This window comes from Pungitius pungitius, chromosome 9 (assembly GCF_949316345.1).
Source record: "Pungitius pungitius chromosome 9, fPunPun2.1, whole genome shotgun sequence".
In the NCBI taxonomy this organism is placed as follows: Eukaryota; Metazoa; Chordata; class Actinopteri; order Perciformes; family Gasterosteidae; genus Pungitius; species Pungitius pungitius.
The window spans coordinates 13676923-13699979 of NC_084908.1; the positions used below are offsets into that span (position 1 = coordinate 13676923).

Here is a 23057-nt window from a genome sequence, read left to right on the forward strand (position 1 = left end):
TTCAAGTAGTGTGCTAGCTAGATGGTACCATTTTCTAAATGACAGATGGTTATAAGGATTATAAATGATGCATCTAAATCTAGAGAACGCATCATGAACTTGCCGTATTTGAGGTCTAGTGTGTAAAACCACCACTAGTATAGAAAGGAAGTTTCACATTGATACATTTAAAAAAAAAACACAAAAAAGGTTTACCAACTTTTGCTTTTATTTTTGCTATATAAATAAGGCATATACACTGTGGCTAATCACTGATTTTGGCCTTAAAATCTTATCTTAAAAAGTCAATTATTCACAGATACAAATCCCGACATTAGCTTCATATATCCTCAAATTAATTCTGTTTATTCCAAAGACATGAAACCATAACCCATGTGTAGGCATTCACAAACACTCAAGAAAATAAGACAAGCCAAAGAGGAAAAGACAATCACACAGAAAAAAAGCCATCTTGTGTTACAGTGCTTTAGCATCCTTTGAGAGCAAAATATGGTAATTTCTGTAAACAATTTTAATGCATTGTAGCACATTTGTTAATATAACCTCAAATGCTTTATCAATACAGAATCTGTACCTTTGAGCAGACAGAAATCTGGCACTTTAGGCCTAATCAAAGGACTTTGGCTTAATTACAAATATGACACTGTTAAAAAGGCATTTTCAAAAAGGGAACCTGCAGATTAAGGCTACATTCTTGGCAATAGATGCTCTACTATACAGTACGTACCTTAACTTCATAAAATTGTACATACAGTATAGCTAGTAGAGGCTTTTTAAAGCACTGTTACATATCAAAGTTGGTCATTTAAATTAACTTCGAACAACATCATCATAGTCATTCAAATAAACACAATTAAGCTGAAATGATGTATAAATAAATACACCACTTGGTACTTTATGTGATTGACCGACCCATCTGGAAAATGATAAGATAATATAGTGTTTATCATAAGACAAAAAGATTTTGTGCAATAATTTGCATACTACAGCCAACGTGACTGGGTAAAAAAAAAAAAAAAAAAAAAAAAACTATTGTCATACAACAATAGGAACCAAAACTAACCACACATACATTCAATAGGCATGTTAGAGATCTCGAACTTCTCAGACATAAGCTTTTATATAATAGTTACACTATACAAGTTAGCGATTTAATCATTGCACGTATTGTGTATGTGTAGCATGGAATTTACACAGTTTGACACTTTTCCTAATGTACACTTGCTGCTCTTCAGCATTATTTCCATCTAGACATGGATAACGGCATCATTGGCATATGAAAAATAAAAATGAAATGGCATCTTGGCAAATAAAGGGAGGTGTTCTGGGTATGTTCACAGCACAAATTAATACTGTTAACTGTTAACACCTGGTGAAAAACTGCTGCCAGAAAGCCACTTACAAGTTTAATGTTTGTATGGTAAATGGATCCAACATCTAGAACTCAAGCCTTTCCAATAAACCTTTGTTAACCGTTGTTCAATATCAGATGGAAATTAAAACTCCCGATGGTTCAAAATGAAACTCCTTCAATTTAAATATACTGTCAGATTGTAGAAATCCACCGTGTGCGTTTCTATAAGCGAGCTCCATCTCACCCCATAACGTTAGCAGAAACGTGTCGTCTGCGAGCTGTTAGTTACATGGTAATTGCTTACACATCAAAATATTCATAGTACATTTGTATACTTGTATCCCTATATATTCACCTTATTAACTTTCACCAACCTAAATTCTGAGCCAAACGTGACTCTCTTCACATATCAGTCCCTATTCAACAGTCACCTACGGCTGATAAATCCTTCAAAGTCAAATCACCTCTTCTTCTGGCAGCAAGCAACATTTTGTCTCTAGTGTTTTCTTGGTCGAGTATACCCTGTTCTTCAATCAACCCGGTCTCCTCTACGGGAATGGATTTGCGTTAGTGTCTGATCTTTCGAATATGGCTCCAGTCCCAGACTTCACAAGCAGTAGGAAATACTGTAAACAACCTTCATGGTGGGCTATGTGCTGTCCTTCTCTGACGGGGCCGGCTCTGGGTCCGCTGTGCCGCCTGTGCGTGGGTCCATGGCAGGATGCATGATGGTCAGCCACACGTCGTCCATGTTTGGCATTACAAAGATTTTCTAAAACAAGAGAACAAATAATGGAAGGCATTTTTGCTATTGGTGATACAAATGAATTTGAACCACAATTACTTTATTAATTACACATATGTTTTATTTAAACATTTTAGAAAAAGGCAGTGCGTAGGCTGCATTAAGATTCAATCACAGTTTCTATCGCATACCAAGAATCATTGAGTTTTCTCATTGTATGGCTGAGATCTTTGGAAGTATACATTTTGTAAGCTTATAATATTAGTGATTTAAGAATATAGAGAGAATAGAGAATATAATTAGAAAATATGACTGCATAGTAACAGCATTTATAACGACCACATTTCAGTCAGTAAGTAAAAATGGTTTCATTTCAATTGAATTGTTGCAGTGCATCACATGGCGTTTTCAACCAAGACAAGTGTGTTTAACAAGAGTTCCAAAACAAACAAAAACAATTTAGCTTTTATCAATACCTGGAATTCTTGGTCCAGTTTTTTCTCTATCCAGTCCGTAACGTGAGCCAGAGTCACTTCTCTTTCCCCCAGTTTGGGTCGTGCCTTCAGTGCAAGGTGAGGCGGTTTTCGGAAGCCATACCTGCAACAAAACGAAGCATCAACTTATAATAAATGCTAGTCAAATAGAAAGCTCTACCGTCGGGGAGTTTGAAAAGGAGAAATTGGATGTGTGCTGTGAGTGCGTGTGAAAACATGCAAAAGCGTCATTGGCCTCAACCTGCAAGACAGCAATTCACCAGCTCCCCTTATGCCTTCAAAACACCAAGTTAACAACGGCCAAAATACCAGCCTCAAGGCTTCAAAAGTGTTGACCTCAAACAAAAATGGTGACATCACGACTGCTATGTTCACGTCTACTATGCAGTCGATGGTCCTGATAATGTAAACGCAGACTCATTGTATTTACTTTCTGGGATACTGGATGAAAATGAGTCATTATTTATGACATTTGTTTCTCCATGGCTTTTCCTGTCATGACAAGTCAATATAACGGCTTTGAAAAAGTGTGTTGACACGATTGTTTGCTCACCACCAGCAGAGGGAGGTGATGTTTTAACAAAGTGCTACATTGGATTGCTTCAACAAACATGCAGGTGTGGGGTAGAATGCATTCCAGTTGTTCAGAGAACAGATGTTTGTGATGAATCATGCCACCATTTAGGAATACAGGTATAAAATGGTTGACACAAGGGAGGGAAATTACTAATTAAAAGTAATCTGAAAGCCATCATTTCCTTCTGCAAGGCTGCACTATCTTTGTAGAAAAACCTCCCTTCTTCCACGTACCATATCCTGTCAGTGGGTGGAGGCGGTATGTTGACAGCAAGCATTCCTTTGAGTTCCTGCAGTTCCACTGTAAGCAGGAGAGGTGTGTTGGACACTTCCTCCATCTTCTTTTTAATGAACTCTGTTTCTGTGGCCTTCTGGAAGTATTTGGACTTGGCGATCTTGTCCACAAAGCGCATGATCTTGCTGGGTTTGTGGCCTCCGACCAAACTGTATTCAATAAAAGGTTACGGCTAAATCATCATTAAATATACATTTCTTTGTACCAACTGATCTTTTAAATTATCATTAATTATTACTAGACATGCCTGGCAACACTTTGAAGGAAAGTTAAGTATTGTTCCAGTTAAAGTAATTCTTGGTCACAATTGTCACCGTTACATCACTCCTCTTGAGTTTATAGCAAGAAATCTTTGTCTCCATTTTCTCCTTGCAAGAGTATTACGTACACGTTATATAATGTTATGATTACGCAATTGGATGAAGTGAGCGTATATGATTGCATCCTTACCCCTCTGCTCCAGCAGAGTCATTTGTGAGATCTGAGGAATCTTCCTCATCGGATGAGCCTGCGCTGGAAGACTCTTCATCACTATCAGCCAGGCAGTAAGTCCGTGGCCTGGGTCTGGAAACGCATAAAACCATCAAAAATGGATCAGAATGGGCACACGCATCTGCATGCATGCAACAAAACATGGATCTGCTGTGTCTCATTGTGATGGTAGAGCATCAGCAAACCGATGAAGATACATGGTGACATAATTTAGTCACAAGTTTCCAAATAGTCAGGAAAAACATTACCATTTGACCCTTAAAGTATATATAGTTCATGCCTTCTCCACTAGGTCTTCTGCAGAAGATTATGTATTCTGCAGTATTTCTGTGTTACTTTCCGGTGTTATTTAACGTGAAACTGAAACTTCACACCTGTGAAAAAATGAGTTCAGTTCTCATTTCCTGGCAATCAATCTAACCTCTAGAGAGGAAAATACTCTGCATGTATGCAAACTGAATTCTACGTATGCACCAACCTAATAGGCCAGATAGATATTCATAGTAAGTTGGAAAACGTTTGAATTGAATCTTGTAAATTATCCCTGACATTTATTAACCTTTGCGGTTTGTTTCTTAGAAGGGTTTTGGGGGTGGGGGGAGGAGGGTGAGGTACATAATCTAATTAAGTTTCTTTCTGAATAAGTGTTGCATCAATGAAACAACCCCAAAAACTAGAGAATGAGAGTGGAACAGACGCAATCGTTGACACTCAAGCAGCACTCACCAAGACCAGAAACCCATTCGATTAATAGCCGCAAAAGGTGGGATCCAGAAGGTAGAGAGAGAGAACAGCAGAAAAAAGAAAGCAGAAGATGTAAAAAGACAGCAAAGATTTCAGATACGGAGAGAGCCAGACAGAATGTAGCGGACACCGGACAGAGATCTGGTGTCAAGTTTCTTGAACTTTTTATTAAATCTGTCTCACCCGTCTTTGCCAAATTCCCCGAAGCGGACACTTTCTTCCTCCTTGCCCAGACGAATGAGGTTCATCTTAGTTTCCAGGGTCATCAGAAAGGAGCCACTGTAGGAGATCTCCAGGTCAAACCACAGGCCTAAAAGAACATAGGGGTAATTAGAAATGTGAAGTAAAACTCTAAAGTGCAATGTTGGATAACAAATATCCAGTAGAATAGATTACGGTCATGTTACTAACTTTTTAAATGTCTATTTTGATCTAATCTTAGTGTATTCTGCAAGCCCTCAGTACTTTAAATCAAGGTTGGTTTTAAGCCCCGTTGGTGCAACACAGATCAGTCCTTCGCCTCGCCTACTCAATTGCTCCATCTTTCCTTTACTCCTTTGCTTCCCTTCCCCTAAAAAATGGTCAGTGGCACTAATACCCCTGACACGTTAAGAGTAATAGATTTTTTTCTTGATCCCGATGCCTAACAAATGATCACACGTTCCTGTGTGTACTGAGAGCCACATCTTGCAGACTTGGGTGTGGTTTCTCTTTGCACCACTGGGAGGCAGAAAAGTATGAACATTGACACAGAGGAATGACAGCCATTCTAAAGAAAAACAAATACATGGTGCAACATTTTGTGCAAAGCCATCAGTCCAATCAAGAAATGAAATACTGTGAGATTGGGTGTCATTTCCTTAGTGCCCTAGTCCAAACACCAGCTAATTGTGCCAAATGATGTGAAAATGCAATGAGTCTGTTCAACAAATAAAACAGACAGAGTGATGGTGAGTCACTCACAAACAAAGTGTGGGAATCAAAGCAGAGAAAAAGGACCTGAAAGAAAGCCAAAGAAAGTTTGAAGAAGCACCCTGGGAGGAAAAACTGAGTCAGGGTGAACAGGCCGAGTCTGCTGAATCCAGTGGGCCTCACCCGCCTGTCTTTGGCGGTGTGATGCATAACAAGACCACGTCTGGCTGGTTCCGGGTTCATGCAGGGCACTGTGGTTTGTTAGTTTGGCGAGAGGGGAGGAGAGCCACAGTGCAAGCTGCTTGACACAGGGAAGTGCTTCCTTAAATCTGAGTAAAGCTGTACGGCGAAAAGCAAAGAATGTGTCTTACACATATTGCCACGAATGCCCTTCAAAGCAGAGTGAGCGCCAACACAAATCAGCGTCGAACATCTCTGCACACGCATGCAGAGAAACTCTTGTGGCGATATGGGAACGTACACCAGGTGGAAAGGGTCATTGATCTAATGCAGTCAGCATGGAAGGCGCCAGGGTCCGACTAGAGAAGAGGCAGAACGCAAGACTAAAAGGGGATAGAGCCACTGCAACCCCCGAGGACATCTCAGAAGGGAAGTAAAAAGTACGGAAAAGGCTATTGATCATGCAAACACAGTAGAAAACATAGACTTGCACAAGGCTCAGAGAATCAAATAACTTTATATATATTTCGCATAGCGCATGTACCGCTTTCCTTTAACTAGAAACAGTGATTTTAGGTTTAAGATTGATTTGGCAACATATGGGTGTCTTCGAATGAAAGTGCAATTAAATAGAACGACCGACCCACAACATTTACAAAAGACGGCCTGATCGGGTTTGGAGTGGCTGCTCAGGTGACTTGTGGGATTCCATACCGTGGCCTTCTCAGTTGAAAATGCAATCACTTGTTGCTCTCACTGGAGCCGTTATTATCACAGTACTGCAGTGATAAAAATGAGGCTGTGACTAATAACAGGGAGAAAACTAAACCTGAAGTGTGAATAAGGACAAAAAGACAAATTAAAAGGAAAGCTAGAGGAAGAGAAAAATTGAGACTGAACATGTGAAACAGCCAAAGAGACAGATTAGTCACTGAATGTAAAATGAGATTAGAGGCAGTATGGGACAAAGTGATCGAAAACTCAAGTTGTCTAAAAAGACCACTGATTAAGCTAAAAAAAACAGTCATCCGCCATCTGCAGGGCTTCTCTAACCAAGGTGCCAGAAAACCTACAGTCCCTCACCGTTAAGAGGTTAAGACCTTGCATAACAGAGGCCCCGTTTATCAGATCCTTAGATGATTGTACCAGAACTGCTGAGGTGCTTCGGGCCTCAATCTGCTGGAGACGTCAATAACCAATGCAATTCTACTGTGTAAGCAAAGCCTTTCCCAAGATCTACGACACATAACACCAGATTTCTTAACATTATTTGAGTACACATGCCTTTATGGAACACTTCCAAAATTCCAGTAAACAACAATATCCTATTGAACTCTGAGCAGTGTCACCGCAGGTCAGACCAACTGGCAGCAGCTGTAAAGCAGAGGAAAGGTTTGTACTCCGCCCCGCCCGCCGGTTGGGATAGAAGCTGCAAAGAACTTCAATTGATAGGCTTCCAGAACTGTGGATAGCTAGCATGCGTGTATAAAGAGAAATAGATACAGAGTACACGTTTGTTTTCCTGTGAAAAGTGATCAGCGGCTGATTTCCGTTTAAACGTTCCCAGATCATTTGGCGATCTTCCAAATCCACGGGAGCAGGCATGCATACTAGCGTTTCTTTAACCTCTCCTCGCAGCCCACTGTCAGGTACTGGCTCATTCACATGAACACAACGATCAAAAACACTCACTGTTGGGAGTACAGGCGGTTTACACCTGCGTATTCTGAAGCATATTTGCATAAAAAAATGTTACCCGCCGAGTTACAGACGACTCCTTCCCAATATTAGTCAATGGTACAAAGTATTTTTGGCTCTCATGTCCTTGTAGGATGGGATCGAAAATTGTAACTCCATCTTTTGCCACTCTGGAAGATTTACATCCCTCTTCTTGGGAGCTTGATAAAAGGTTTCATTCAATGGAAGGGGACATTAGTCCCTACTTTTTGTACTTTCTCAAAATTCTTGGCTGTTTTCATTCTTTGGTTGTTTTTTTTAAGTGGATCACTTTGAATTATTGCAGGATTGATGGAAAGTGAAGACGCTGTTAAAGAGCTGCAGGCAATAGGCTCCACACCAAACTTTCCAAGTATTTTAACTTTTGCTGCAGGCAGATTCATGGTGTGTAGCATAAAATCAGATCATGTTTGACACAGGATGATGGGAGAAAAGGCCTGACTTACATAATGAAATGGCAGTAGTTTGTTTTGTTTGGTGCAAGTATTATAGCACATCTATAATTTAATTACATTAGCTGTTATCACTATTGAATACAATGTCACCAAACAAACCTGGAATGAAATCTTCAGGTTTGCTCCTTAAAATTCAACAATGACAACAACAGGGTTTGGCGGCAAGAAACAAGAGAATATTTTGCCTGCACTAGATATATACACTAAATATAATCTGATGACTATAAATGAACTTTTTTCCCGCCAAATAAACATGTAATAAAAAAACTGCATCATATGAAACTAAGACTAAATAGATGCTCTAGTTTCCACAACACATGAAGTCCACTGAGTATAGCCTTTAGAGCTCAGTATGCCAGTTAGTTACTGGTCAGTGTCTACTAAAAGAAACAACTGAAGGCGAGTGTCTGACATGTATTTCTCTCTTGCCTCTGTAGTCAATGGAAGGTTTGGATGCCCCAAGGATTCTGGGAGTGGCCGAGCCCATGTCCAGTTCTGTCAGGGTTAGCTCATTCATGAAGTAAGGCAACTGAAAAAGATAAAAGCATGCAATTGAGTCGAGCACACTGTGCATGAACAAGTCATTTGCCGACTGTGGTCTAATCAAATTGGGAAAACAGTAGTTTATAAGCATATGTTATAATGTATGTATAGGATACCAGCTAAGAAAAAATGATAAATGAACAGTCAGGCAAACTTGGATTGCATTCACACCATGAGGTGGTGGCGAGAAATCCCAGTCCTCTCATTCATTTAAATGCAGTTTGGTGATGTAGCCGTGAAGACGCACGGTTGCAATAAAATGCAGCAGCGTGCAGCAAAGAGTTCTTTTTTTAAATGTAACACAACATTGCGCTGCGGTGGCCAATCACGTAACACGTGGTCCAGTTCCTTGTAGACTGAACTTATTCCCGCCCCTGAAACTACACAACTAGTTGTATATGTCTAGGCTCTGTGGATGTTGTTATCATCAAAGACTTCTAGCATGACTTTACTCTCATTTTTCTCTTGCGTGGACTCATTAATGCTAGCCTCTCCACTCACCCGTATCTTGCTGAGCTTCATCTGAATCTTCTGTGAGACCAGTTCAGCCCAGTAGGGCTCGCCCAAGAAGTCCCAGAAAACCCGGCCAAGAGTCGCATTAACCCAGGCAACAGCATCTGCCTCCTTCTCATCCTGCTGCTCCTCTTCATCCCTGGGTTGTACCGGAGTTGTGCTCTGAAGCTAAAAACACATCAAGTGAGTTAACAAGGGAGAGAAAAATTAATCGCTGTACCTTGAACCTTTTATTATTCACTCCTACAAGAGTAAGCCATAATGAGAGATGCTTGCTGTGGTTTGTAATTAACCATGTGGTAAAACAGTACGGTTAAATTGTAATTGGCATCATATGTTTGTCCCCTAGAAAAAGGTGTCAATAGTATAATTGGAAGATAAATGTGTGCGCTACCTTCTTATCAGCCCCAGGGCTGCTCTGAGGACTGTGGAGAGCAGGGCTGGGAGCAGCAGGGCTGACTACGGCCTCTTTTGGCAGCAAGGAGGCCATGTATACATTGTAGTCCAATAAGGGTTTGGTTCTGGCAGCGCCCGCTGGCACTGAGGCGTCCTTTGACCTGAGCTGAGACGTCAGTGCCTCATCCAGACTGCCACGGCTGCTGCTGCGACTGTGAGACCTCGGAGCTGTGGGCCACGGCAAATATGAGAAAATAGGGAGGATTTTTTTTTTGTTTATAAATAAGTAAGAAAGATTAAAAAAAAATATATTTTTTTACATCTGTATATAGTGCATAAATATATTGTGGAAGGAGACAAAAGACTCGCAGTAACATTCGTTCTGCTCACCACTCTTGGTCCAAGCAAAACTTGAAGCTTTCAAGTCGGCCTTTGGCTTGGAAGCCGATAGAAAGCGCTGGAACCATTCCTCCTTCTCCCTCCCAGTCCTTCCAAACAGATAGAGGGTCAGGTCTCTACTGGAGGACGACCCCCCTTGTTCCGATCCTCCTCCTGCCACCTCCCCTTTGTCCCTGGTGTCTAAGCTGTCGCTGGCCTCCCCCCGGTCCCCGTCGGCCTTTGACATGAAGTCATCCTGTTGGCCAAGTTCCAGGCATATGGGGTACTTTTTATTCCATACACGTTTCCTGGCCAAGCTGCGAGGCGCTAGGTATACCTGGGGGAGGGTTGAGGAACACAGACCTGAGTCAAAGAAGGTTGGTTTCAACACCTCTAGCAAACGGTCAAAGCCCAAATTTCATGTTGTAATATTTGTTACAACCCTTCTAGGAGGCTAGAACAGGTAACTAACGCAAGTTGAACATACTTTGCAGTTGGTGAGGTCATAGATCTTCTGACTGACGTAGGTGACCTCGGGTTTTGGTTCGTTGTGTGTTGCACGGCGCGCAACATTGTGGTTGGGTTTACTCAGACGAATGATGGAGCCCTCCAGCCGGACATACACAGAGTGTGTCAGTGTGGCATGGTACGTCTCCGGGTCATAGTTCAATATCTCATTCATCCAGCCCTGGAGGGAAAAAAATTACACATGATGATTTGACTTCCAAAACTTTGACTTTATATATTAGATCGGAGATTTTAAAAATGGTTTTCCTATAAAGACAAGTTTGTCTTCAAGAATGCAATGTGTATGCTTTTCCGCTGAATTGAATAAAGTTGCCCCTGAAAACCGGTTTTCTATGAATTTCACAGAGTTGCTTGTAAACGCTGTCACCGGCCTTCTGTGGTGACTTTGAATTTAATCTGACCAAATCCAGCTCGTATTTAGTTTCCTTTATTACTTTACACTTCAATGAAAAAACAGATTTAAGGATTTCTTAAAATTGCACCATTGCCTTTATTCACAGCAATCCATATATATGAGGAAAATAAATTATAAAGAATATTGAATGCCTTACTATTGACTCAAGGGTGAACTGTGGCGATGATGACGCATGGAGTAGTGTAATGTGCTGGGGGCCACAAGGTGGACTGTTCGAATCCCAGCTTCTCCATGTGCCATATGAAAGAGTCCCTGAGCAAGACACCTAACCCCCAATTGCTTCCCAGGCAAAATGTAAGCCAAGGGTTAAAATGCAATGCAAGTCGCTTTGGATAAAAGTGTCAGCTAAATGACATGTAATGGATTGTGTTCAAAGTTTAGTGTGACCTCAAAAAACACCCTTTGGGCCAAGAAGCCAGTTCACTCAGTTCAATTTTTTGGCTAATAAAAGCAACTTCAGATGGGCATCACTACAAAACAAAATCAAAAGTTTGAAATGGTCACCCACCTTATAGATATCCGGTTCCTTAATGTCCAACCTGGTCGGATTCCACAGCTTCCCATGCTGTCTGGACTGTCTAAAAGTGCTGCCAGAAGGTTTTGGTCCCGTGAGCCACACAACACCAATGGCTAAAAGAAATCCCAGTCCAAGCCCAAGCAGCATTCCTCCTACATAGCTCGGTAGAGGTAATACAAAATACCCGTAGACCAGCACAGTGAGGATGATTAGAGTATAGTAAGGAACGCTGGGTGCTGGTTCCGTACTTTCAGATTCATCTTCACTGAATGGTTCAGTGGTGCCACTTAGTGGCACTTTACTTTGACTTCCAGTATCATCAGTTCTATTGCCACCATCCCCGTCTGTGTCGGCAGAAGTCTCAAAGTCCTCACTGCTAAGGATGCAAAAGTCGTCATACTCATGTCTGGCGAGAGCGGACATGGAGCATTTGTCCATTGTCATGGAAATCAAAGATGTGTTGGGACTCTTAGTGTCAGTGGGCACAAAGGGTGATTCAGCTGAACCAGAAGCCCTGCTGCTGGGGGTCTCAGCCTCCAGGTCAGCACCTTCCTCCTCCTTGATGCAGTAATTGTTGTTGCTCTCCTGGTGGCCATTGATAGAAGTAACGTTGGATAGTTCTGAGGCACTTGCAGAGAGGGCCTTGGGCCGGTAAATACTGCCGGCACTCTTTTCATCTATCATCTTACTCAGCAGTTGGAGCGGCTCCGAGATGGCCTCAGAGAACCGCCGTTTAGTGTCTTCAATCCTTGCCTCAACCTCAGAGACTTTGAAGAAGCTGCGGTTATCTTGCGAGGTTAAGGGAGAGGAAGGGGCAGTTTTAGAATTACCGGCCGACGACGTGGCAGCAGACGGCATCCTGGACTGTGTGAATTGCTTGAAGAGTTGCAGGTTGAGGCGGGATTCTGGAAGCCGGTAGGATGCGGTGGAAGAGGAGGAGTCCTGGGACGTATCCGAAGATAGAGATTTGACAAGATTCTTCATCAGGTGCCTATGCTTTACTGTTGGAGCAGCAACAGGAGAGATCCCATCACGAGGCTCAATGTCGGAGGAGAGAGACTTCAGCAGGCTGAGGAAGGGTTTATCACTGGAGGGAAAGCTCATAGATTTAGTGGGATACGAGTTAGAGGTTGAGCCTTTTTGCTCAGAACTATGAGATGACAAAGTTCGTGTGGGAGAACTGTTGGTTGGATTTGTAGAAAGTCTGGATGATTCAGTCACAACGGCAACCTTGTCAGATATCAAAGATGTCAAGGACACGTCGTCAAACATCTCCTCACTGGCTTCCAAGGCTGTGACAATGTTTGCGTCATCCTGATCAGCTGAAGTAGTGGGGCCACTTGCCCTGTACAGCTCTTTTTCCTCATCCTCCTCCTCCTCTTCCTCCTTCCCAAGAGCTGAGAAGTGGATGGTGACGGTGTCCTTTGATGACGATCGCTGGACATGGAGCTTGGGCGACGAGGCGGGGGGCGTTTTTTCCGTCGATGGAGCACTCTCTGCATGGCTAGTCATTGCAGTGCTCCCAATGAGTCAGTCTGCAAGAAGGAATAGAAACGACAGAATATCCATTAAGTCGATGGTAGTAAAACTTTAATCATTTTGTTATTCAAATTCCTAGTTTTAAGTGTTGTCCGTTGTGAATACAGTTTTGTCAGAGGCAGGTTTTAGATCTCTTACAATCAGAGCTATAACCCAAAACTCTCATCAGTACAAAAGTGCCTTTGGTTGATTAGGACCGATCGCACGCTGTCAAATCAACATCAACTCTCCAAGCAAAATGTTTTGACTCTTGGTAAGAAAGGGACATCTCTTAAATCGTTTCTCACTCTAAAAATATATAGGAAATCTGTTCTTTGATTTAGGGTGAATCTTAAAATGTGGGCACAGAGACGACCAAATAACGGAGGGGTTTGGACGCATTCCAGGTGGACGCAAATTCCCTAAACAACGAGTCCAAGATCAAATTCCAGCCTTCAATTTCCATAATATTTTACTAAAGGCATAAAAGGCCCCAATAGAATGTGGCTGGCAACAACATGTAGCACAGTGTAAGTAAATTACTGTGTGCAACCTCTGTAGGCCGTGAAAAAAGTACTAACAATTAATGAATGGATTCAAATAAAAATATATATCATATTCTTAAAAGATAACCTTTAATAAGACATTACCAATTCACAGACCACAACTCCAGTAAAGTACAAGCCAATCACTGTCACTAGTGTTATATAACTATTTCAGTGGAAGGCAGGCATTGATAGTATTTTGATAAGATGCTTTCAGCCCAAGGGGACTTTACCAAAAGGCAATTACTTAAACACAAAGAAGTAAGAGCAGTATTTGTATTGTAACAATGTTATACAGAAGTGATTTGTGAATGATTTACACTTCAAGATCTCAAAATAGATACGTTTAGCTACAGTGTGCGTCCAAGCTTCCCGGTGTAACGCAGAGCGATAAGATGCAAAAAAAGAAATTCATCCATTAGCTGTTATTTTCCTTGCCTAAAATACATCCTACTCAAGAACTGGTATATGGCTATAGGTTAAAGTCAATCTTAACACAATCAAAATGGATGTGCGGTGTATTTCAAGTTTGGCATGACAAGTAACTGTAGTATTCGGAGGATCAAGCCGGGATATATATAGAACACCACAACATCAAACTACTGCGTTCATTTGCATGTTGCAAATTATAGTTTTATTGCCATTTGGCAATAGCGGTCTCATGTCTGTCTAAACAACAAAACGTGGCCTGAGATCATGCTGGCTCACCCATAAACAGACTCAACTTAGTCACTCATTGTTACATCGGTCACGAGTGAGCTTGTTACTCAGCCAGGCAGTCTGCCAGCCACCTCTGTGCCTAGTTAGCGAGCCCTCAGTCTGCAGCCAAACAATGAGGCCATTCTAATGCATCCCCAGTCGGACATGGATTTAATATCAACATGCAAGACTCAAAAGGGCCGGGCAGCATATTTGGATTAGTCATTAAGTGGGTAAGTATGTATGTGGTCTCACGGGTGATTCAATTTCTCAATTTAACACCATGGGAATGAGGAAACCAACAGAGCCAAATAGTAGGCATGTAGACAACATCTGCATGTATGCATTAACAAATATATAAATAGGTCTTATGGTCCCGGTGCCTTTCCCTGAGCCAATGAGCAGCCTGAGAGGACAGTGAAGCGCCACATCTTATCATTGATGCGGATGAAGCCATTTACAGATGAGGACAGCCTCTCAAACCCGTGTGTTTTATGTAATAATTAGAGACATGCTCGAACACAGGTCTCTTCTCATGTAGCCACACACACACACACACACACACACACACACACCCTCAAAGACATCCAACTCAGAGGCTGATAAAAGCCCTTGTACTTCATATCCCAGCACCCATTCTTTTGTCACCTACCTGATTTATTGTTCAAATGAACCAGAGAATGGAATGCTAGTGAAGTGAAAAGATTGCATTTGTACACATTAAGTTTGCATTTCAAAGCAACCTCATTAGTCAACATGTCAATTTAAAAAAGAAAATGACAAAAAAGGCGTTCCATGCAAGTTCGGATTACGGGTTAGAGTCTTTATAAACGAGGTCAGGAGCTGAACCAATAGTCCAGATTGGATTCCCAACTATCTTGAGGCTTAAATCTGCTGACCTGTGGTTATCTCAGTATCCTTTAGATAGTTAAAGTTAAGACCCACTCAGTAGAAGGAAAATTTGCTAACATACATTCTTGACCCAATAGCTGAAGAAATGCAAAAATTGTCACACATCATGATTATTGAGGATGTTGATGGAGCCTAACAGTTCTGGTCTCGTATTTGGTCCATTACAAAAAAAATGTAATTTGTTGTGCAATAAAACTGAAAGGCTGGATAAACTAATAAGCTACCCATCATGCTTTCGTTTATGAATAGCTTGAGAAAAAGTTCAATCTTTGCAATCCTACATTATAAAATAATCCATGTAGTCACAAGATGTGTTGCCTCAACAGTGAGCAGCACTACCGTTATTTTCACAATGCAATAATAGGAAATTTAGGAAGTCCCCATCTCAAGTGAAAATGGCTAAAAGTAGTCACATGAGGAAAAGGGAGTCCACCAAAAGAAGAAACAGGAATTTACAACACAGATAAACCGAATACTGCAATAGACAATTATCATGCATATCACTTTTCCAGAGGCTTAGAACTGTGTGTCCAGACATTATTCTCTTGAACCTTCTTATATTAATGTCCCCATCTCCTAGATACATGTGGGACTGAAACATTGCAAGAATATGAACTGTGTCCAGTGAGAAGCGCAGTAAGCGCACTGTAAGGGGTATTTTCACAAGTCTTCCTGCCTGTTGCTTTCTGCCGATACACCACCACATGCCAGCTCCCTTTGAAGCATCTCAAATGTCATACACCACTGTATCAGGAACAGAGACTAAATCTACAAGAGGGGGGGGAAAAAAAGACCTTGTAAAGAGTTGAAAACACGCGCACACACACTCCCCCATGGAAGACTTAATGAAATCCCAGATCACTGCTTTATCCAGGTTGCCTAGGAGGGGATTAGAAGATGTCCCACTTCAAAGCCTGCTGTTTATTTGCAGTTGTAATGGTTTTGCCCGTGCTTACACTGTCAGTTTAGCTGCTTACTTGCATAGCTCCTCACAACCCAGTGCTCCCATTAATGATACTGCCAACAGACAAACAGCTAGCCTCCCTGTAGTCAAATCACGGAGAGCTGAAGACTGATATGAGCCATTGTTTGTTAGTCTTTCATTCAAAAGCAAATGTTAGGGTGGACGAAAGCTTAATATTAGGCAAGACTAAATATGTACGGTGGCCGAGAAGGTTCAGACAAATACAAAAGCAACAACACAACCGCAAATGCCACAACACAACACGAACGCCGCAACACGAAAATACAAAAGCCACATCACAACCGCAAATGCAACAACGCAACACGAACGGCGCAACACAACACGAAAGCGAAAACGGAAGTAGCTGCCCACCGGAGCGAGCGTATTTTGGAGGAACGCCCACGGGAGCGAGCGTATTTTGGAGGAACGGAGCTGGAGGATGCCAGATCGTTTAAGAAGTAAGTGAAACATGATTCCTTGCGGCTACAGTTAAAGTAAGGAATTATGTTTCACTTACTTCTTAAACGATCTGGCATCCTCCAGCTCCGTTCCTCCAAAATACGCTCGCTCCCGTGGGCAGCTACTTCCGTTTTCGCTTTCGTGTTGTGTTGCGCCGTTCGTGTTGCGTTGTTGCATTTGCGGTTGTGATGTGGCTTTTGTATTTTCGTGTTGCGGCGTTCGTGTTGTGTTGTGGCATTTGCGGTTGTGATGTGGCTTTTGTATTTTGTGTTTTGGCGTTAGTGTTGTATTGTGGCGTTTGCGGTTGTGTTGTTGCTTTTGTATTTGTCTGAACCTTCTCGGCCACCGTAAATATGTGGTTTCTAATGCGGTTGAACTGGATTCTAAATATAACATCTAGGGAAATAACCATCAACACTTATGTTGATACAAGTCTTTGTATATTTCTTTACTTACAGAAACAGAATGTGGAACAAGGAGTAAGAAGAGCAGATTGTTGGCGCTTAACTATGCCAGTTTAGACAAAAGGTGTGTGTCCTGGTATGTTTGAGTAACGATGTGACTAAGAGGCAGAGGTAAACTGGTTAATACCATTCACATTTTAGATTCTGGAGACAAATAAACAAAAGCAGCCCGACTAAACTGAAACTGTTCAACAATGCCGACAAACTGGTGAGACGGGAAGGGATTGAAATGTTAGGTAGGGAGAACGCTTTGTCTGTCTGTCTGCCTACCACTGCCAACTAAAGTGTTTTGTTTGTTTTTTTCTCCCATTGAAACATCGGGTCAAAAACAAAATAAATAAAGTGTTGAGACGAAATATGATGAGGTCTCTGCTTTTGGAAGGTCAATGTACCACTGCTGCCCGGCACACCCGATTAAAACTAATGAATAGATGTGCAGTGAATCATTGCAAAAGTTCCTACGTCCAAAAGAAAAACAGCCATTCCCAAATTCCTGAGAAATTACTTTTGTAAGTCTGTTGAAGACCTACTTAACTTTCACCCCATCTGCTTTGTTATAATTAGATGAGTCAGTCCTCAACATTTAAAGTCAATATTCTCGGGGCAGACGAGCTGAAGTGCTTGAATTAAAAAAAAAAATCTTAGAAATGGTTGCTATGAATGTTATGGCAATTGTTCTCAAATGGTCATCAGGATGGCCGTCTTGCACAATTGCTGCCAACCACGCGTGAGCTATTGTGGATCATAACAACAAGAACACACTGGAGTGTCTACAAAGGCTAGTCCAAATATGATCTTAAGAAAGTGAGAGAATAAAGAGGCTTGAGACCATAAGGCCTTCATACAAAGTGACCTGAGACTACGCAGCATTACTTTTTACAGATTCCTTGCGTTACTAAATACATTTAATACTCAGATTCCAACCATGTCTGTTCACTGACCCAGGTGCTGTTCGCGTTAAATAATTCACTCCCCACTTAACTGCTTAACCTCGTCAACAAGCCCTCATTACTTTATAATGAACTCCGTGGCTGCAGTGGTGACAAAACAGTGCCACAGTTCAAGCACATCCAGCTCTGTGCGCCAGTTACAGATCCTTCTTCAGTCGGCCATGAAGGTGAGCCATTCATTGTAAAACTAAAGAATGAATAGATTCTTTTAATCAGAACTTCAACTAGTTTTTTTTTTAAAAGGGGACATTTTGGCTCTTGTGGTTCCGTTAGCAACATTCGGTCGTTACTTTGTAAACAAAGTCTATTTTTATAGCAGTCAGCCAGTCACATGTGTTAAGTCACTCATTAAAAACAAGACACTGGTTAATTAAAGGACTTCAGAGGAGTCACAATCAGTGAAACCATGTAATTCTGTTTTGCAGACAGGCTGCATAGACAAAGCTGAGGCTTCAGAGCACTGCTTGAGTTTAGTCATGGTCTTTATTTCTGAGAAAACTAATAAATTATTTCATAAAACATAAAGTTATACACAAGGTTAGAGCACAAGTTGAGAATGTTTAAAAAAATACCCCACCCCACCCCACCCCTTCTCTGGGGCAACCAGCTACAACTTCCTGTTGAACTCAGGAGTGTCCTGGACCTACTTCCTGCCTTGTCACCACAAAGATTATTTGTTTTCCCTAAACAGCATCCAGTTCATGCTCAGTCAAATATACTAGTCAATCATTTCCAAAAATACAGAATAAAGCAGATGACAATCTCTAAAGCTTAAGCCATATACCAGTTAAGTAGGATTCTTAATTTAGCAATAATTGTGCCCTCCTGGCCAAGATAGAAACTATAATCTTAACCAAGAGTTTAAAATGCAGCAATTGTACATTTCCTGATTTCGGACAGTGAAATAGGGGCAAGCCTTTGTCAGCCCAACTGGAATGTCAATAGGCTCCATTGTCACAGTGTGAGAGCAGCTCATACAGCATGAAAAGGTCTGTGCTATGTCAACGGGTTACAGATTTATCTGTAGGTTGTGGTGATTGACTGCTTAAAACTCTGAAAGGAATGGCTCTTAATCTTATTAAAAAGACAGCTGCAATATTCCTCTGGGCTCAAACTAAACCGGAAAATGAATTCACCGATGCTCAGACACTCACTACTGATCCTTTTGCTCAAACACCAAAAAAAAAAAAAAATCCATCCTGTGAAAGTACTGCAGCTTTGTGAAGCAGTATTTATAGACAGGCTATATTTATACACATCTCCCCACTTCGCCTCGCTTTCCTCTGGTAAAAAGTGATTATAATGACGGTAGTGTGATGAATGGTACTGTCAGCGTACATTGGAGGCAGCACCTGGAGCCAGCCTGTGAACGTTGCAGGCTGACATATACCTCGGATGTCTCAGAAATGGTCATTATTTCACTGGTTAGAAAGGTAAGGAGAAGCAGCTGCATTGAAGGAGGAGGAAACTCCAGCGAAGCAGAGTCTAGCTACATAACCCAAGACTTACAAGTATCTTAGACTTGAATGACAGATTGTGTTCCTCTATTATACAACATACATGTTTATGTGGACCTCTGCGAATACCACAGGTCCAGCAAAGTCATACCCATTTCTCTCACACACACACACACACACACACATCCCTTTTCAGCACTTAAATAAAAATACTTAAGAGACGGGTCAAAGACATGACTGAGGAACCGAGGCGTAAGGTACCAAGCACTGCCAGGTAAAAGAGCTTGTATCAATAAGCTTTAGATTATTATTTCAAGAAATCACACGTCTTTATATCCGCAGGTAATGCTTTGACAGAGCCCGGACCAGAGCAAGAACTATGTCAGGTCAAAAATAGGTCAGACCTGGTGGGAACTTGGAAGGACACAATGTGAGTCAAAGCTATGAGCAGGTGCACAGTCAACAGGGGTGTTGCCCAGTTTCTGTACGCTGGGAATGATAAGCAGCGCATGTTCCGTGGCTCAGTGTGACAGATGAATATGGCACACTCCATTTTGGGGGAGGAAAAAAAATAAAGACTGGTAAAAGGTCAACGCACCTGCTGCTCAAACCCCAAACCTCCTCCAGTTTCTCACAGGTGTTAGAAAGGAAAAACAACGACAGGATTCTGACTGACGCCTTGCTCTAACGTGGCAGCCGAGCACACTGTGTGCTGGTGTCCTATCTGTGACAGATGTCAGGAAATTGATAACGTTGGCATTACAAATACAATTTTATGCAAACCCCATTATAAAAATGGAAAAACATTATTACGCCAATGTCCAACTCTCATTTCTTCCTCTCAACTAATTACTGTTGTATTTGGTCTAAAATTTCACCGTTGGGCTTACACTATCCAACCCTTCTTTGAAACACTGATTAATGGTGTAGGGAGAAAAAAGGGGAGGTCCAAAGTAGCTTCTTGAAAAAAAAAAAAAAAAAAAAAAAAAAAAACACCAAACCAGTTTTTAACAAAGAAGGTCTCACAGCATTTTAATGAAGCCAGTGCAACTTTGTTGTGTACTGCAGCACTACATAGATTCGATTTGAAAAGTGAAATAAAATTCACTCATGTAGGTATTTGGTGTAGATTGTAAAGAATATTTGAGCCATATTCGTTTGCAAGAATTTGCTGTATCCTCCAGCTACACAGATTATTCTTGCAGGCTAATTCTTCAGTTTTCTAAATCCATTTTCAAAGCCCTACTGTGCTTCTGCGAACTAATCCAATTTGTTTAGCATTTAATTAAATTGTGAAAATAATTTATTATTTGAAAAGATAGTTGTAGAAAGATTACACATTAAAGTTCAGCACACATTGTATAAATAACAAAAAAAATATAAGTTAAATGCTCTACTGAAGTCTCTTCTTCTTGGTATTGCCACCAAAAAAAATTAGGGAAGCTTGCAAGACGATTACAAAGAGAACAGTGAAGGAGTACAAGGGTCAGTATCAGACAAGTTTGGCAATACACTAGCGACATAAAAACATATGAAATACAAATGAGGATGAGAAGAGTTTCAAAAAAGGAAATCAAAAATGCAAAACGCATCAGAAAAGCATGGTCCCATGTGTAGGGCTGGGCCATGGCCTGCAGGCATGTTTGCAGAAAGAGCTCATCAGCAGACTTAGTGAGAAATAAATTAGCAATCCTTGACTTTGGCCTAAAGGTACCAAAACCTATAAATATGTCCAAACAAATTTGCTCAATATGATCATCTTGGGTGCAGCAGCTGTAGTCTTGTCACCTGTAACACTAATGTGACATGTTTGAAATTCCCTCAGGAGATACTGGACTTTTTTTTAACGGTTTTTCTATAGAAGAGGAGCAGCACCAACATGCCAAAACAAAGAGCTAAAACACAACTGGAGAAGTCACCTTCAGTTAGTAAACTGGATAAATATGAGGAGGTTGTTTGTTATGGATAGAAACATTGTATAGCAAGTTACTTAACATTTTTAGTATAACTTGAGGTCACTGTGTGGAAATTTCAGGGCCTTGAGTGGTAGGCCCTTAACATCTGTGGTGTTTGTAAGAGTAGTCAGACAACTGGATTGTTGACAGATAATCGGTCCAATACATTAAACACACACACACACACACACACCCACGGCTGAAGATGGCAACCTAAAAGATGGCTGCTCTGATCTTTGCAGTTATTATTCAAGCAACAAAAGCCAACATCCCATCTCCGTGTTCCTTTGGGTTAGTAAGAGCACTTGATATGGACATTGTACTTCCCAATTATTAACTTTGATATAGGGATGGCTCAATGCATCACTCCCGATATTATAACCAGGGCGGTGTCAGCTGATACTCTGTGCCACCAGTGTTTAATTAACCTGCTGTAACTCTCCCTGAAGGGAAAGCCACCGGGACCAAGTATAAGGCACCATCAAATTTACACATAGCTTTGTAGACTATGTGAAAGAAAATGTAAAAGCCGAAGACTTATTTATCGAGAATTTTTTTTAAAAAGTATCCAAATCAAAGATCTGCCCATTGTCACCAACACCCAATCCAGCTATTTCAGTTATTGGCACAACATCAAGTATCAGTACATCTCTCCTTCGACCACTGGACGCAGCGTTAATGTCACAGATTTGAATGCATTAGTCCTGTATTTATTCTTCTAAACTACGTGTGTTCTCCCCCCTCCTAGGTCTGTCCACCTAGACTTTGCCCTCACCGAGGTCGTCTGTAGCTCGAGAAAAAGATCGATAATGAGTTCAAATTTACTGGCAAAGTGCTTACCTTGTCTCCTCGGTGCCATTCAATCCAGCCTGGGACTCGCATCTGCCTAATGCGGAGTCGGGTTTCGCATGTGCACGGCTCTCAGGGGGCTTCTGAAAAACACATTATCAGCAAGAAGAATACATTATCATTAAAAATGTGGTTCGGAATCACGAACATATAAACGCCTGGCAAGATAAAGCGGGTGTCGAGGAGTCTTCCGTGAGAGAGTGCTCACATTAGCCTTTGTGTACAATGTTTGTATACTGGGAAATAATCATGGGGCAGACAATAAATATTACTCCCAGTGGAATTTTGAGACATGGGTGTTGCTGGTTAATTCGGCTTGTACGCACGCGAACGCGGTCCAACTGGAAACTTGTCGAGCTTTAAACATGACGACGACTAAATAAAGCAGTCTTATGATACGCGTTAGATAACACGCTAACGGCCATCTACACACTCACACTTGCTCTGCTTACACTAGCTTAAATAGGACTTCACATTCAACCTTGCTTTATGTTAACTGGACGCAGAAATAGTTTAAAAGTCCGCTTTACTCGAGGTCACCTCGCCAAGCTCGCCCAGAAAACGAAGTCAAAAGACAGCTTACCGTGTCGAGGGGAGTTCATGTTTTTGTTTTTTTTTAATCTGGCGACACCGGACCAAATGAACGCTTTTCTCAACACGGTCACGTTAACGTCTCAGCTCCACGTACCGAGTTGTACCAACGGCTCGTTTTCTCGCTCAGCCTGTTGACAACTGACAAACTGACTGCACTCAGTTCCTTAAGGGAAACACGCAGCATTCCACCGAGGCCAGAGTAGTCGAGCCCGAGCGGAAGGGACGGGATATCGGGCTTCATGTGCGGCTCGGTGGCCGATCGATTGGTCGACGGAGCTTCTTTTCAGGCCTAGAGCGTATGAGGCAGATATGTGAGGGTGAATTGGGTGAAATGTAAACAAGTTATTAAATGTTTCACAGTATTTGTGGCCTATTAATGCAGGAAAAAGGACTATACAACAATTTAGGCAATTTGAC

At 41.6% G+C, this 23057-nt stretch overlaps 1 protein-coding gene across 3 annotated transcripts; it reads right to left on the minus strand.

Annotated features, from left to right (window-relative positions):
* Window positions 1-185: 185 nt before the first annotated feature.
* Window positions 186-22816, minus strand: LOC119217773 (testis-expressed protein 2-like). Of its 3 annotated transcripts, XM_037471664.2 has the most exons (14): window positions 22630-22816; window positions 22038-22129; window positions 11266-12809; window positions 10302-10502; window positions 9827-10151; window positions 9435-9664; window positions 9029-9208; window positions 8414-8513; window positions 4884-5010; window positions 3915-4028; window positions 3404-3613; window positions 2576-2696; window positions 1992-2126; window positions 186-1902 (listed from the first exon to the last, which is right to left on the minus strand). In XM_037471664.2, the coding sequence occupies exons 3-13, from the start codon at window positions 12784-12786 to the stop codon at window positions 2004-2006; spliced, it is 3252 nt and encodes a 1083-aa protein (XP_037327561.2). In that variant the 5' UTR covers window positions 12787-12809; window positions 22038-22129; window positions 22630-22816; the 3' UTR covers window positions 186-1902; window positions 1992-2003. The 3 variants fall into 3 exon arrangements, with proteins under 3 accessions (XP_037327561.2, XP_037327562.2, XP_037327560.2); XM_037471665.2 differs by having other exon boundaries at window positions 186-2126; window positions 3915-4022; XM_037471663.2 differs by having other exon boundaries at window positions 186-2126.
* Between the last annotated feature and the right edge of the window lie 241 nt (window positions 22817-23057).